General features: G+C 34.8%; 1 protein-coding gene across 1 annotated transcript in view; it reads left to right on the forward strand.

Annotated features, from left to right (window-relative positions):
* Positions 1 to 12,128, forward strand: part of LOC111507970 (uncharacterized) — a 20,095-nt gene extending 7,967 nt beyond the window's left edge. Inside the window, exons 2-3 of the mRNA XM_074171207.1 lie at positions 4,326 to 4,555; positions 11,596 to 12,128. Coding sequence (XP_074027308.1) covers positions 4,366 to 4,555; positions 11,596 to 11,972 — 567 coding nt within the window. The 5' untranslated portion in view covers positions 4,326 to 4,365 and the 3' untranslated portion in view covers positions 11,973 to 12,128. The remainder of the gene's footprint in view (positions 1 to 4,325; positions 4,556 to 11,595) is intronic.
* The last annotated feature ends 2,151 nt before the right edge of the window (positions 12,129 to 14,279 follow it).

The following is a 14,279-nucleotide window of genomic DNA, read 5'->3' on the forward strand; positions in this document are numbered from 1 at the left end:
TTGAGAAGAAAATTGGGTTAGATAATTTAGGAAACACTTGCTACATGAATAGCATTTTACAAGTGTTGTTCGTGACGAAGAATTTCAAGAACGAGGTTTTAACGATGAACGAGAACGAGAATGTTTCCTACTTATTCACCAAACTCAAACACCTGTTCATGCAGCTGCAGTTTCGTAAGAATATATCATCTTTCCCACCAACCGATTTTCTGAAGTCTTTGAAGTCCATTAGATACTTGTTACGACAACAAGAGGATTGTTCCCAATTCTTGGGGTTCATGTTCAATACTCTTCGTGAGCAAAAAAATAGTAAAATCAATACTCTTGACCGCTCTGGATTGAATGATTCCGTACAGTCTATCTCGTCTCGTGTTTATAAATATTTTGCTGGAAAAATCCTCACTTGTTTACTTTGTATTAAATGTTCAAGAGGTAGCAAAAACTCATGTGAATTTCTGGAACTTCAACTAACGTTTCCTAATATGACTAATAACCAGTCCGGTCAAAGCTTATTGTTAAATCATCTGAAAATGGAAATTTTAACAGATGACGATCGACTGTATTACCAAACATGCGCCAAACTAACTGACTGTTATAAGAAAACAAGTATATCTGAGGCACCAGTCAATCTAATAATAACACTGATGGTCTTCAAACATGACTCAACCTCTGACGGAAGCACCAAACTCTTACGAAGGTTTGAAATAGATGAACACTTCAATTTAGCAGACCACTATTATAATCTTCAAGCAGTCATTGTTCACCGTGGTTCTGGCGTTGAATCTGGTCATTATTACGCCTTGATTAATGAACTGGTTTAAGTTTGACGATAATCGTGTCACTAAGTGTTCTGGCGATGTATTGAATTAATTAGAGCCTCTGAAGGCTTCAGGAAAGATCAAGATCTTCAGATGATGTGGTGCTGCAGGTTTTTCCGAGTTTTCCTGCAGCTGAAAAAGCAACTGCGCCACTGGAATCAATAAAGTCGCCCCGGAGCGCCAATTAATTTTTGTTGTTCTTTTATAATTTCATGATTTGTATTGAAAAGTTATTCACGAAATAGATACTTCTTTTTAGAAATTTTTCTTTTCGATTTTGGGCATATTCCAGTGCTATTTGGCAGTCGGATACGAGAAAGTATAACTTTCCGCATTTGTCAGGATAATAATATTCTTTTGAAGGTAATATTTTAAATTTTCACGTTCACACATACGAACAAAAAGTGAATATTGATTCTAGGAAAAAAATTATACCAAAATTTTGGAACGAACCTATCGTTGCTTTCACTATCTTTGTAATCTTCTGACCATTCTTGAATAAACATTGACATTCATTTCATTACGTAGTCTATACATTCATCAGATTGCTCTAAAAAACAAAAATAACATTAATGGGTATGGAACAATGTATGTAAAACTAATTTCGTAAGTACGTGTTATTATTTGTCATTTAAGAATAATCATTTATTCCACTAGTTAGATTGCCTACCTTCTTCGAATGATAATGTAGAAATTCACTGAATTCCTTATTACAAGTAGGTTAACTTAAAGATGGTTCCTACTTTCATTCATTTAAATTTTCAAGTAATGATGGTGTATCATTAATTCAGTGTAACATCTTTCTGCTACAGAAGTATCATTGTTAATTATTTTGTTCTTTATGCGGTATGATGATGAATATGACAATAAAATAATTAACATATATAAATATTAACCAGGCTATGGGTACATTTTATTTTCACCAATTATTGCGACCTAGATAATTGGAGCATGGGTATTTCCAACGGTCGATGATTGCACGTCTCACGACTTATCGATGCGATGCTCTTTTGTTATTTATTTCCGCCTTCTTTCTGCCAACACCACTAATGGTTGCCTGTAAAAACGATTCAAAACATATTCTGGAATCAATATACATGCATAGATTGTTTGCTTTCATGATTTAGGAGAATGATGTCAGTCATTCAAAAGAATCATTATTCTGTTGCAGCCACTTTTGTATTCTTACAGAAGAGTAACTTGCGCAATGGGTCTTCGTATCAGGTATTTTAACAATCAATATAGATCCAGCATATTCAATGGCGTCAATAGTTATATATATAATAATTCTTCACGGCGACAAGCACCGCTGATACCCAAAATTAGGACAACCTTCAAATAAAAAATATTGAAATTACTACTAATCTTACAAAATTATAATTGTATCTGTACCTTATAAAATAAATTTGTTTCATCATCAGCATCTTGAATAAATTCATTGATATCATCCCTTGATGAAACTTTACATTTCTTTCCTTGTTCTTAATGAGCAGGACCAATTTTGAAACCTTCCTTATATAAATATTTTCCTTGACATTCAATGTACTTTTCAACAGTGAATAGACACTCATATCCACTTCTATCAATGGAATTAAGGCTTTTAATGAAACAGAAGTGAAAATTTTCTTCAATAATTTGTCAATTTTACAAACCAAACACTACTTTGATGCCAATAGAATATACAATGTGGACGAGACAGGTATATCCAATGTCCAAAGAAATTCAAGGATTTCAGCACCAAAAGGCCAGAAACAAGTCGGTATGGCAACAAGTGGTGAAAGAGGTACTACAACGACAGTTGTCTGCGCTTGTAAACGACAGTTGTCTGCGCTTGTAGTGCTTCAGGAAAGTATATTCCTCCATTTTTTATTTTTAAGAGGAAGCGTATGAATGCTCAGTTGTTACGTGCAGGCAATCCTGATATGATAGCAGCCGTAAGTGATTCAGGTTAGATCAACGAGAACTTATTTGTAGATTGGATACACCACTTCATATCTTTTGCTAATCCAACAGTTTCAAATGAAGGTGATGGAAAGAAAAACGAGTATTATTGCTTAATTTGTGATGAAAAGTATGAAGATCCACCTAATGAAGACTGGATAAAATGCTACAAATGTAATTTATAGGTCCACAAAAACTGTACGACTGGTGGAAGTACATCAAGAGGCTTTGTTTTGTGATTTTTGTTCTAATTAGACTATGTTCTTAATTGCCCCACAAACCATCCGCAATTACCCCACGTGTTGTGGGGTAATCCCGGACTCCAATGGTTTGTTTTTGTATTGATATTTTATTTTGTATGGAACATTTATCTACGTTGATTATGAGAACATAAGATTGTTTAGTTATAGTTAACTTTTAGTAATAAATAGCATTCATAACCTTAACTGGTTTTGTTTAATTTCAGTTCTTCCTTAGGTGTTCGCAATTACCCCAGTCTCCCCTAAATTTTTTTTTATGTTGGTACACTCGTCTTAAATATATGTTCACAGTTTCAGCTATTTAGCATGTTTTGTTTGTTGGTGAAAGGCATAAAAGGAAATTGCATTAAAGTTTGTGTAAAAATTAACATTAAGTGCTCTAAAACACTTTAAATGTTGACAGTGGTATACGGTGATTGTACTCTGAGTCAAAAAAATGTTTACAAGTCGTACAAGCTTTTCATAGAAGGTCGAGAAGATGTGAATGATGACGCTCGCTCTGGACGCCCCAGCACATCAACAACCGATGAAAATATTCAGAAAGTGATAAAATTGATAGGGAAAATCGTCGAATCACTATTAGATAAGTTACTGAGAATATCGGCATATCGGTTGACTCATTCTCTCCAATTTTTTTGAAACAACAGAAGGTTCCAGACTACCAAGACCAAAAAAGCACGCTAAGTTAGATCAAATGTTGAGGTTTTGCTCACTGTTTTCTTCGATAACGTGGCGTAGTGCATCAGGACTTCTTGCCACATGGACGTACGGTCAATAAGGAGTATTATCTTGAAGAAATGCACCGCTTGCGAGAAGAAATACAAAGAAAACGTTCGGTAATGTGGAAAAGCAATTCATGGCTTTTGCAACACGATAATGCACCTGCTCACTCGTCATTACTTTTTTGTAATTTTTTGGCCAAAAACAACACCGTAATCACACCTCAGCCACCGTATTCACCAGATTTGGCCCCCTGAAACTTTTTCCTGTTCCCAAGATTGAAGAGAACCATGAAAGGACTACGTTTAGCGACTATTAATGAGATAAAAACGCAGTCACTGAGAGAGCTCAAGTGCAAATCAGAACTGCTTTGAGGGTTGGAAAAACGCTGGTACAAGTGTATCAAATCTGAGAGGGAATACTTTGAAGGGGACAAGATGAATGAATAAATATTTTTTTGAGAAAAATTAAAATTCACCTTATTTTTCGAATGTATATTTAACTTACCAACACAGATGATTATAAAATAAGGTTAAGACCAGATATTCAAACATCAATATTATTATAGTGTTCTCTTTACTTTCAGGAGTTCTCGAAATTTCTATTATGAAATTCAATGCAGAGAAATGAAGACGTATTTCTCCGTTGTACTAGTCCTATTAGTGATTTTTCACTGGGCATCAGCGAACAATAACTCATTAGAAATGGTCAGCAACGATGACCACAGAATACAACTGATTCATCTAGCAGCGAAAAATCTCAAGCATACGTGGGATACATTTTGGAAGCAGAACGAAAACCGTGATACTTTCGTAGGTAAGTTTAAATAAAAAGGTGTGAAGGTGTGAAATTTCTGGATAGAGATGCGAATGCAAACACTTGACAGTGAAAGTGTGTACACCACTTTTATAGTTCAAATAATGATACTTTCGCAAAAGCCCGTGAATACTAGACCGTATTTATTTTATTACAGTTGAAAGTTTCTTTATTGAATAGAACTGCCGATACTTGATGAAAATCCATATTAAAAAACTAATCAATACAGTTTATTGTATGATTTTCACTATAAGGGTTTTCCAAAAATCGCGACACGTGTTTCGCTTTACAATAGCTTCTTCAAGCATAAACTCTTTATGCTAGAAGAAGCTATTGTATATGGAAACACGTGTCGCGGTTTTTGTAAAACTCTTATAGTGAAAATCATACAATAAACTGTATTGATTTTCACTATAAGTATAAGTTTATTGTATGATATTCACTATAAGGGTTTCACAAAAACCGCGACACGTGTTTCCCTATACAATAGCTTCTTCAAGCATAAAGAGTTTATGCTTGAAGAGTTTATGCTTGAAGAAGCTATTGTATAGCGAAACACGTGACGCGATTTTTGTAAAACCCTTATAGTGAAAATCATACAATAAACTGTATTGATTAGTTTTTTTTGTGAAAGTTTCTTATCGCATACTGCCAACCAGGACCACAAAATTATGCTCTGCAACAATTTTTTTTATATCAACCCAAATTAACTCAATGGGATTAAGTACGCACTGATATGGTGGTAGCCTTAAAACAATTTTGTTTTGAGCCACTTAAATAATATATGTATCATATTTTTTTCTGTTTTCATTAACTATTGCTAATAGTTCCATGTTTCTTCAAATTGTATCAGCGAAGTTCATTCCGAAATTGCTGAGTTTGACCCAAAAATCCATCGCATGAGCATCGCTCAGGAATTGTTGAATGACGTCAGCGGCGATCCAGATTTGCTTAAAAGGGTAATGACTGGTGATGAATCATGGGTATAGAGTTATGACATCGAAACCAAAGTGCAATCGTCCCAGTGGAAGAGTCCAGGAGAGCTAAGACCAAAAAAAGTACGCCAAGTTCGATGAAATGTTGAAGTTTTGCTCAAAGTGCATCAGGAGTTCTTGCCACATGGTATTTTTTTAAGGACAGCAAAAAAATTCGTGCGAAAGTAGCGATTCACATTGGATTTGAATGGCTGGAGATTGAATCCATTTGAAACAACGTTCTCAGGAAGTTTATTCCACATAAACGCAGTTCTCCAGATGAAAAATTTCTTAAACATAAAGCATCAAAAGTTGCTGAGGTGTGTATAGTTTTCTAGTTCGGAACAGTGTTCCAAGCTTTTGAGAAATAATCTTTGCAATTCCAGCGACATGATTGTGCCAATACACTGCTGTTACGCCAGCAACGCATAGAACGGAAATCACATTTAGAAAATGCCAAAATTAGATACTTTTTAGGTGCTTTTTAGGTATCGAAGTCAAAAATTAGGTGCTCTGTAACTTACACCGCAACTCAATACTCAAAGTTGCGTTGCTAGCAGTATGTGATGCCAGCAACGCAATGAAAATAATAATAAAATAATGAATGTTAAGGGAACACTATTAGGTGCTAATTAAGTGTTAAACGCTGAGGATCGTAAAATTTTCTAATTAATAAACAAAAGCTTCCAATTTCGCTAAACAACAGATCTAAGAATCAGGTCTCTCGAAAACGAGGACGAATGCTCTATCAGGTATAAACTAAGCGTGGTAATAAAGTGCCAATTAGGTGCTTACAAGAAATTAAGATGAAAGCGACCGCTAATAAGTGAAAAAAAATTCGAGATACCTGATTTGAAAAAAAAAATTAACAATATGCAATAAAGTCTTAAGATACTCATAAACTAATACATAGACAATCAAATTAAAGTGCTAATGAGGTGCTCACTAGATAAATAATAGTAAACCTAGATTCCATAATCCCTATGGGACATTATGGAAAACCACTACGACTGATGAACTGAGTTCTTCCTCGATAAGTAAGGGTATGAGAATAAAGTGCTAATTAGGTGCTCATTAGATATTTATAGTAAATTTAGATTCCATAATTCATATGGGGCTTATGGACCCGATAACCACCATTTAAAAAAATGTTTAAAATATGTTTTTTCCGTTAACCAGCTATCGCACACCTACGAACGATAACCCTCAGAAATCGAAACTCGTGCGAGCCAAGAACTAACGAGGTATTACCTTTTAACGTGTGATTCCTAACACGGGTTGGACGATAGCAAGTGAAAATTGAGCGTTCAGCCTGGGGCTTGAACCATCGACTCACACATCCAACCCGTGTTAGGAATCACAAGTTGAAAGGTAAGACCTCGTTAGTTCTTAGCTCACACAAATTTCTGAGGGTTATCGTTCGTAGGGGTGCGATAGCTGGTTAACGGAAAAACATATACCTATTAAACATTTTTTTTAATGGTGGTTATCGGGTCCATGGTGGTTATCGGGTCCATAAGCCCCATATGAATTATGGAATCTAGATTTACTATAAATATCTAATGAGCACCTAATTAGCACTTTATTCTCATACCTTTACTTATCGAGGAACGTAATGCAAGAAATGCCCCATAGGCATTATGGAATCTAGGTTTACTATTATTTATCTAGTGAGCACTTAATTAGCACTTTATTTTGATTGTCTATGTATTATTTTACGAGTATCTCAAGACTTTATTGCATATTGTTATTTTATTTTTCTCATTTCATGTATCTCGAATTTTTTTTCACTTATTCGCGGTCGTTTTCATCTTAATTTCTTGCAAGCACCTTATTAGCACTTTATTACCACGCTTAGTTTATACCTGATAGAGCATTCGTCCTCGTTTTCGAGAAACCTGATTCTTAGATCTGTTGTTTAGCGAAATTGGAAGCTTTTGTTTATTAATCAGAAAATGTTACGATCCTCACCGTTTAGCACTTAATTAGCACCTAATAATGTTCCCTTAACATTCATTATTTTATTATTATTATTTTCATTGCGTTGCTAGCATCACATACTGCTAGCAACGCAACTTTTAGTATTGAGTTGCGGTGTAAGTTACAGAGCACCAGACTTCGGTACTTAAATAGCACCTGAAAAATACCTAATTTTGGCATTTTCTAAATGCGATTTCCGTACTTTGCGTTTCTGAAGTAACAGAGCTATATCGGTGTCCATTTCAACCCCCAACAAACGTATCGAAGCAGAAAGCGGATTGTCTGACCTGACATTATTATATCCGGTTTGGAGACATTCATCTTCTTGGAGAAAACCGATGCCTTGTTGTTTGTGGCATTGAATTGAACCTGGTTACTTTCACCCCAATTCGATATAACTTCTAGATCCTCATTAAGATATGCAACCTCCTGCTGCCGGTGAAAATGTGCTTCCGTAGCCGATGTCCTGGAATCCAAATGAAGTGACGAGACAAGTGTGCTGTCATCAGCAAAGCAATATATTGGATTCTTGGTTTTTTCCACTAAGTCGTTGATATATAATAAAAAGAGGGTTGGAGACAATGTGGATCCCTGGGGAACACCAGCGTTGATGGTGAAAGTATTCGAGAGATATTCATCGTCCGCCACTTGCAGGGAACGTTCTTTCAGAAAGCTGGATCCGACAAGCCATAGCATCGAAGTTTGGCCAGCAAACACCCATGCCACACACGGTTAAAGGCCTTAGAAATATCAAGCGCAACATCTCTTGATTCTCCATGTTTCTCGATTGCGTTATTCCAAATATGGGTGACATACGATAGAAGATCGCCTGTTGATCTTTGTTTCCGAAAGCCATATTGATGATCGCTCAAGATGTTGAAGCCTTCCAATTATTTGAGGATATGGTGGTTTACGACTTTCTCCATGATTTTTTATATAACTGATAGCAAAGCGACTGGCCTATAGTTAAGACTCAGACTAAAACTGTTCAAAGGAATAAAATCCACCATTCAACAGGTACTTCCTAAGACATTGTTTGAATGCTTTCAGTGTTATACATGATTTAATTTCGGGGAGAAGTTTATTGTAAAACCTTTGCCCAGTTACAGTGGGTGATCTATATGAAAGATTAGTTCTTGAAAATGGCACATGTAAATCATTTCGCTGTCTTGTATTAACATTGTGAATTTGTTTATTAGTTTTAAAAGAGTTTAAATCACAAAATACAAAAACACACACTTCAAATATGTATAAACACGGCAAGGTTAAGATTTGATAGGTTTTAAAAAAATGTCTACAACTAGGTGTACGAGAGACACCAGCGATACAACGAATCAATTTTTTCTGCGATATGAACATATCATTAAAACAAGTCGATGACCCCCAAAAACATATTCCGTATCTTAGTCGGGATTCGACCTGTGCATAATATAACATTATCAGTTGTTTCTCCGTTAAAACTGATCTCATGTTTCTGAATAGATAGCTTACAGAGTTAAGTTTAGAAATTACTGATTCACAGTGTCTCCTCCAGTCAAGACACTCATCAATGTAAAGGCCCAAAAACTTTACACACGATACACTTTCCAAAACTTTATTATTAACAATTACCTGAATGGTAGGCACTTGTTTTTGTCTTTCATTGTGAAAATGTATTGACTAAGTTTTTACTGCATTTATATGCGATGAATTCATACAGAACCAGTCATAGAGATTAGAAAGAACTTCATTACATCTTTTTTCTAGAGAATAATTAGATTGTTTGGAAATAAGTATGGACATATCGTCCGCATACAATGTGAGATGTATGGATGGGTTCACTTCAACGATATCATTTACATATATTAGGAACAATATTGGTCCCATTACTGATCCCTGAGGAACACCTACACTGATGCACGTGCGTGCAGATAAGATTTTATCCATTCTAGAGCAAATCCTTCAACACCAATTTTAATTAATTTAGTTATTAGGGTGGTATTGTTGACGCAGTCGAAAGCCCTGCTTAGATCACAGAATATCCCAACATCCTGCATCGACCAGGTTAGTAAGATTTTCATAAAAGGAGTGGACAGCACTGCCTGTAGATTTGTTTTCTTGAAATCCATGCTGATTATCGATTATTGAGTGATTTAGCTTCAAGTGATAATTCAGCCTCTCTAAAAAGGCGTATTCAAATATTTTAGAAAATATGGAGGGAATGGTTATGGGACGATAATTACTAACCAGTTGAGGATCCCCTTTTTTCACAATCGGAACGACCCTGCCAGTCTTTAGGTAATCTGGAAAATTACCATTTGAAAATGAGAGGTTGACGAGATAGGTCAAAGGAGATATTATAAAAGAGACAACCTTTTTTAATAAAAATGATGGTATGTCATCAAAGCCAGCAGATCTCTTATTTTTTAACTTATTCGCCTGACTAAACGCTTTATGGCATTGTGGGAATAGTGGGTGCTGCCTTTCCCAGAAAATCAACTGTGGAGTGGGAAGCAAATTATTCAGCTAGTAGGTTTGCTTTTTCTATGGCTATTGTTGCAATTGAACCATCCTCTTTTATTACTGGTGGAATTATGGGTTTTGTAAAATTCTGATTATCAACTTTAGCTACCAACCAGAAGGATTTTGCAGCTGTTGCGAGCATTAACAAACCTAGTTCGGTTTTCGGCACTGGGATTTTTGCGCCACTGCCGGTAGGCAAGATTTATGGAGCGCAATTTTTGTTTAACCAAGGTTTGCCGTTAGAAGGTCGTTTCATTGAAAAAGGAATATATGCATCCATGAATGATAGAATAACTTCCAATCGCTGAGCCCAAGGACATACCAAAAAGTGCATATCAGAACTGCTTCGAGAATTGGAAAAAACACTGGCCCAAGTGTATTATATGTGAGGGGCACTACTTTCAAGTGGACAACATAGAAATTGATGAATAAATATTTATTAAAATAAATGAAAATTCACCGTATTTTTCAACAGAGTAGTATTGGCATCTTTTGCGTATGCCAGATATAAGTTAGATTATGGCTCTGTGTTATGGAATCCAGTTTACTACTACCAAAAAACATCAATTGAGAGCGTACAAAGAAAGTTCCTAAGATACTTATGCCTAAAAGTTGATGGACAATACACCCCACGAGAGGAATCGATGATAACATTTTGTTGACACGATTTTATATGACATCTTTGGAAAATAGGAGAGTTATTCTTGGTATAAAATTCCTGCATAAATTACTAAACAACAATATTGACAGTACGGTTCTTTTACCCGGGATCAACTTCTTGGTACCAAGAAGTGAAGGTCGACACAATCTGAAATTCTTTTGCGAATGATCACGCACAAATGTTATGCTACGATCACCATTGAGTTGTATGTGCAGTAGCTTCAATAAAATCTGTGAACATTGCGATATTCATTTCGACTCTCTGAACGCCTTGGTATCATGTATCTACAATCACTTTTGATAATACTATAAATAACATTTGTGTCAGTACTGCTACATTGCATAATTTGTAACTTTTTGTGTTATATACTCAATTTTTCATTCCTCTTTTGAAATTCTACGTATACGAATATTTTATATATACCTACTTTGTTATAGCATTTACTTTTATACATTTCTATGTTCCATTATTTTCAATACTTATTTCATATATACTCTGTAATAATAGCATTTCCTGTAACTGTTGGAAATAAATCGCTTCTTTTTTTTTGCGATCGCAGTATGAAAGTTCCATTATCACTAGATCATAGTGCTGCTCATCAGTCTTTACTCATTTGTTATGTTTCGGATACTCTACCTCTTCTGAAAATTCCCGATTTTCTATTGTAACAGAAAATTCAGGAGTGTTTTCTCAAGAAGAGAGACAAAAAGTGGTCTATGTATCTCATACGAATTTTTCTGGATTTTATTTTCATTAAAGATAATCCTATTTTAGGGTTATCTTTTATTTAGGGTTTGTCTGTTATATAAATTTCAGGACTCGATTCTCATCTCCTTTAATTAAACAAATTTTCAGTGAAATACTTCATCTTCAACTAGTAAAATGTGTCATCATAAAGTCAAAATAATATTTTTGTGTTACAGGAAGATGTTTCGGGATAGCAAAAAAAATACGGAGCATATTACCTATAGCAATTTTCATGATGGGAGTTATAATGACACTTCTGACGTTCCTCACCATATTTTCCTTGAAGTCTCTGGGAATGCTCGGATTATTGCTTCTAATAAACGCTAGTGGAGCTGTTGCTAAAGTATCTGCAGCATTATCTCACAAGCATGAATCGAAATCCCCCCAAGATGTACATTTCCATATACATCAGAATAAAGAAGGTGAATACCACATAGGCCATTCTGGGTATGGATGGGCAGACGACAGGGTGGACAATGCCGGCACGAACTACTTGAATAAAATTGAGTCCTATAACTTGTATAATAAGTTGTCTTCTAATCCAGTAAGGTGATGAAAACCAGATTTATATCTATTTTAGTTAAAATGATTTCGTTTTCTTAGTACGTATTTATTTTTACCTCAATCATTGTCATCAGTTTAGTTTTTCACTGTTACCAACTCATATGAACTAATAGTTACAAATAAATAGATGTAAAAAATTTCAAAATCATATTTTTTACAATTTTTTACCTTCATTTACCTTCATTTTTTACCATCTTTGCAAGTGTCTGCACCGCGCTGATGAGGCCAATAGCCAGAAACACGTGTCCGCGGTTTGCCTCTATTTTTTTAGTGTTCTGTCCACAAATTTTCCCTTTTGATTTATATCATACACACTCAATAACATCTTCATCTATATATATATATATATATATATATATATATGAGAAAGAAGAAGACAAAGACCAAAACGGGATATACAGTATACAATGCTCGTACTGCAACAAATTCTATATCGGCCAAACCAAGAAAAAACTGATCCAAAGGTACAATGAGCACAAAAAGGCATACATAAATCCAACAGTATATAAATCAAACCTTGCAACACACGCCATACAAAACAAACATAATTTCCCCCCACCAAAGAACATAAAACTAATAAAACAAATCAACAAGGGAAACCGCATGGACATTTGGGAAAACTTGAACATCCATAAATTCAACAGTCATAAATCACTTATCGAGGAACAAGTACAAATCAAAACACAACAAGATCTCACAAGATCATAACAAACAAAATAACACATCAACTACGACAAATGTAAAAATATGTCCAGTAGAAACCAAGTTGAAGGTCATTGAAAAACATTGTTCTTTGAAGGCAGTATAAATAGATATTCCTTTGAATTATACCTTCAGCAGACATAAGGCACCCATCAATAGGACCGATTTGCCTTTTTCCATGACAGGAAAATATTACATTATTTTCTGTTGGGAGCCCATGGTAGAGGGGTTATTCTCATTTTTAGTGATATTCTTCAGTTAACTTCGAGAGCACATTGAATAAAAAGCTATACAACATGGAAGCTAGTTGTTCGGGAACCGTGAAGTGTCCAAATCTGTCAGAATTAAATATAAATGTAAAACAATTGTTATGAATGTTAATGATTCTGTTGTAAATATAATAACTGTGAATCTTTCCACATTACTATAATAAAATAATGAACAGTATGTGAATTTGGAAATGAACAAGCTCAATTATTATTCAACACAATTTTTTCAATTACTACTATTATAACACTCGAATACCTCATTATTCCTATTGATATCTTCCCATTATGTCATCTAGCTGAAATTCCACGTGAAAGGGGGTAGGTAAGTGAGCTTCAACAAAATTCGGTTAAACCTTATCAGATTTTATTTCATTTTAATTTACTTACACAAAACTAATCACATATTTACAAATATTCACATTTAGATGTTCTAATTTAAAAACCCAGAACGTTCATCATAGACCCGTAATATAGTAATCGGTATAGAAAATAAATACCAGTATTCTAATCAACAGTCCGTAACCCTTCAATCAAAACAACAAGCTTAATTATCTAGAGTGAGTGAAGCCAAACGGTCGAAACAAATGAAAAATTTAATGGTTTCAAAAGGGTATAATTCCACTTCCATAAATTGAAAAACGAGCAAAATATCCTAATTTCAACAATGACAAATGTAATAATAAATACTTGACAAAATTACTTTTGGATGCCAAACACAAAGTTTAAATAACTAATTAATTCCACACAAATCTTTTTTTAACAAAAAGTTACAATGCATATCACACCTAGGGACATCACAAACAAGATTTTCAATTTTATCTTTCATCAAACTACCAATCTGGAGGCAAATGTTCCACTGTATAAGGCAATGCATCTGAAATGTTTTATTCATTTATTTATAATTCATAATAAATTAGAGGCGTATGTGACATATTCATTTCTTAGAGAGATTTTTGAAAATTGTTTTTACAATCTATCCAATTGCTTGGAAAATTATGATAAGGAAATTGTAAATGATTAAAAATAGAACATATGAAAAAACTTTCAGCATGTTTGCTCACTGCAGACCAAAAGCGCACACATGGGACGGACTTAGATCGTGGATCCAATATTACATAACAAAAGTGAAGAAAAAATGAAACCACTGGAGAAAAAGTGGCGTAGGTTCACCGAAGGAAGCCAAGACTGCCCCATAGGCTGAAAAGCTGATGGAGACTTTTTTTGAGCTGTGTAAGACATTCTTCAAAGTCGTAAGGGGCTGTAGAGAATCATTCCTCAAGCCGTAGGGGGCTGTGTGGCATGGCCAAGTTGTTAGAAACGCAAGT

The sequence above is a fragment of the Leptinotarsa decemlineata genome, unplaced genomic scaffold (genome assembly GCF_025532065.1).
Source record: "Leptinotarsa decemlineata unplaced genomic scaffold, Ldec_3_MD MMD2_tig00000010_RagTag_RagTag, whole genome shotgun sequence".
Lineage (NCBI taxonomy): Eukaryota > Metazoa > Arthropoda > Insecta > Coleoptera > Chrysomelidae > Leptinotarsa > Leptinotarsa decemlineata.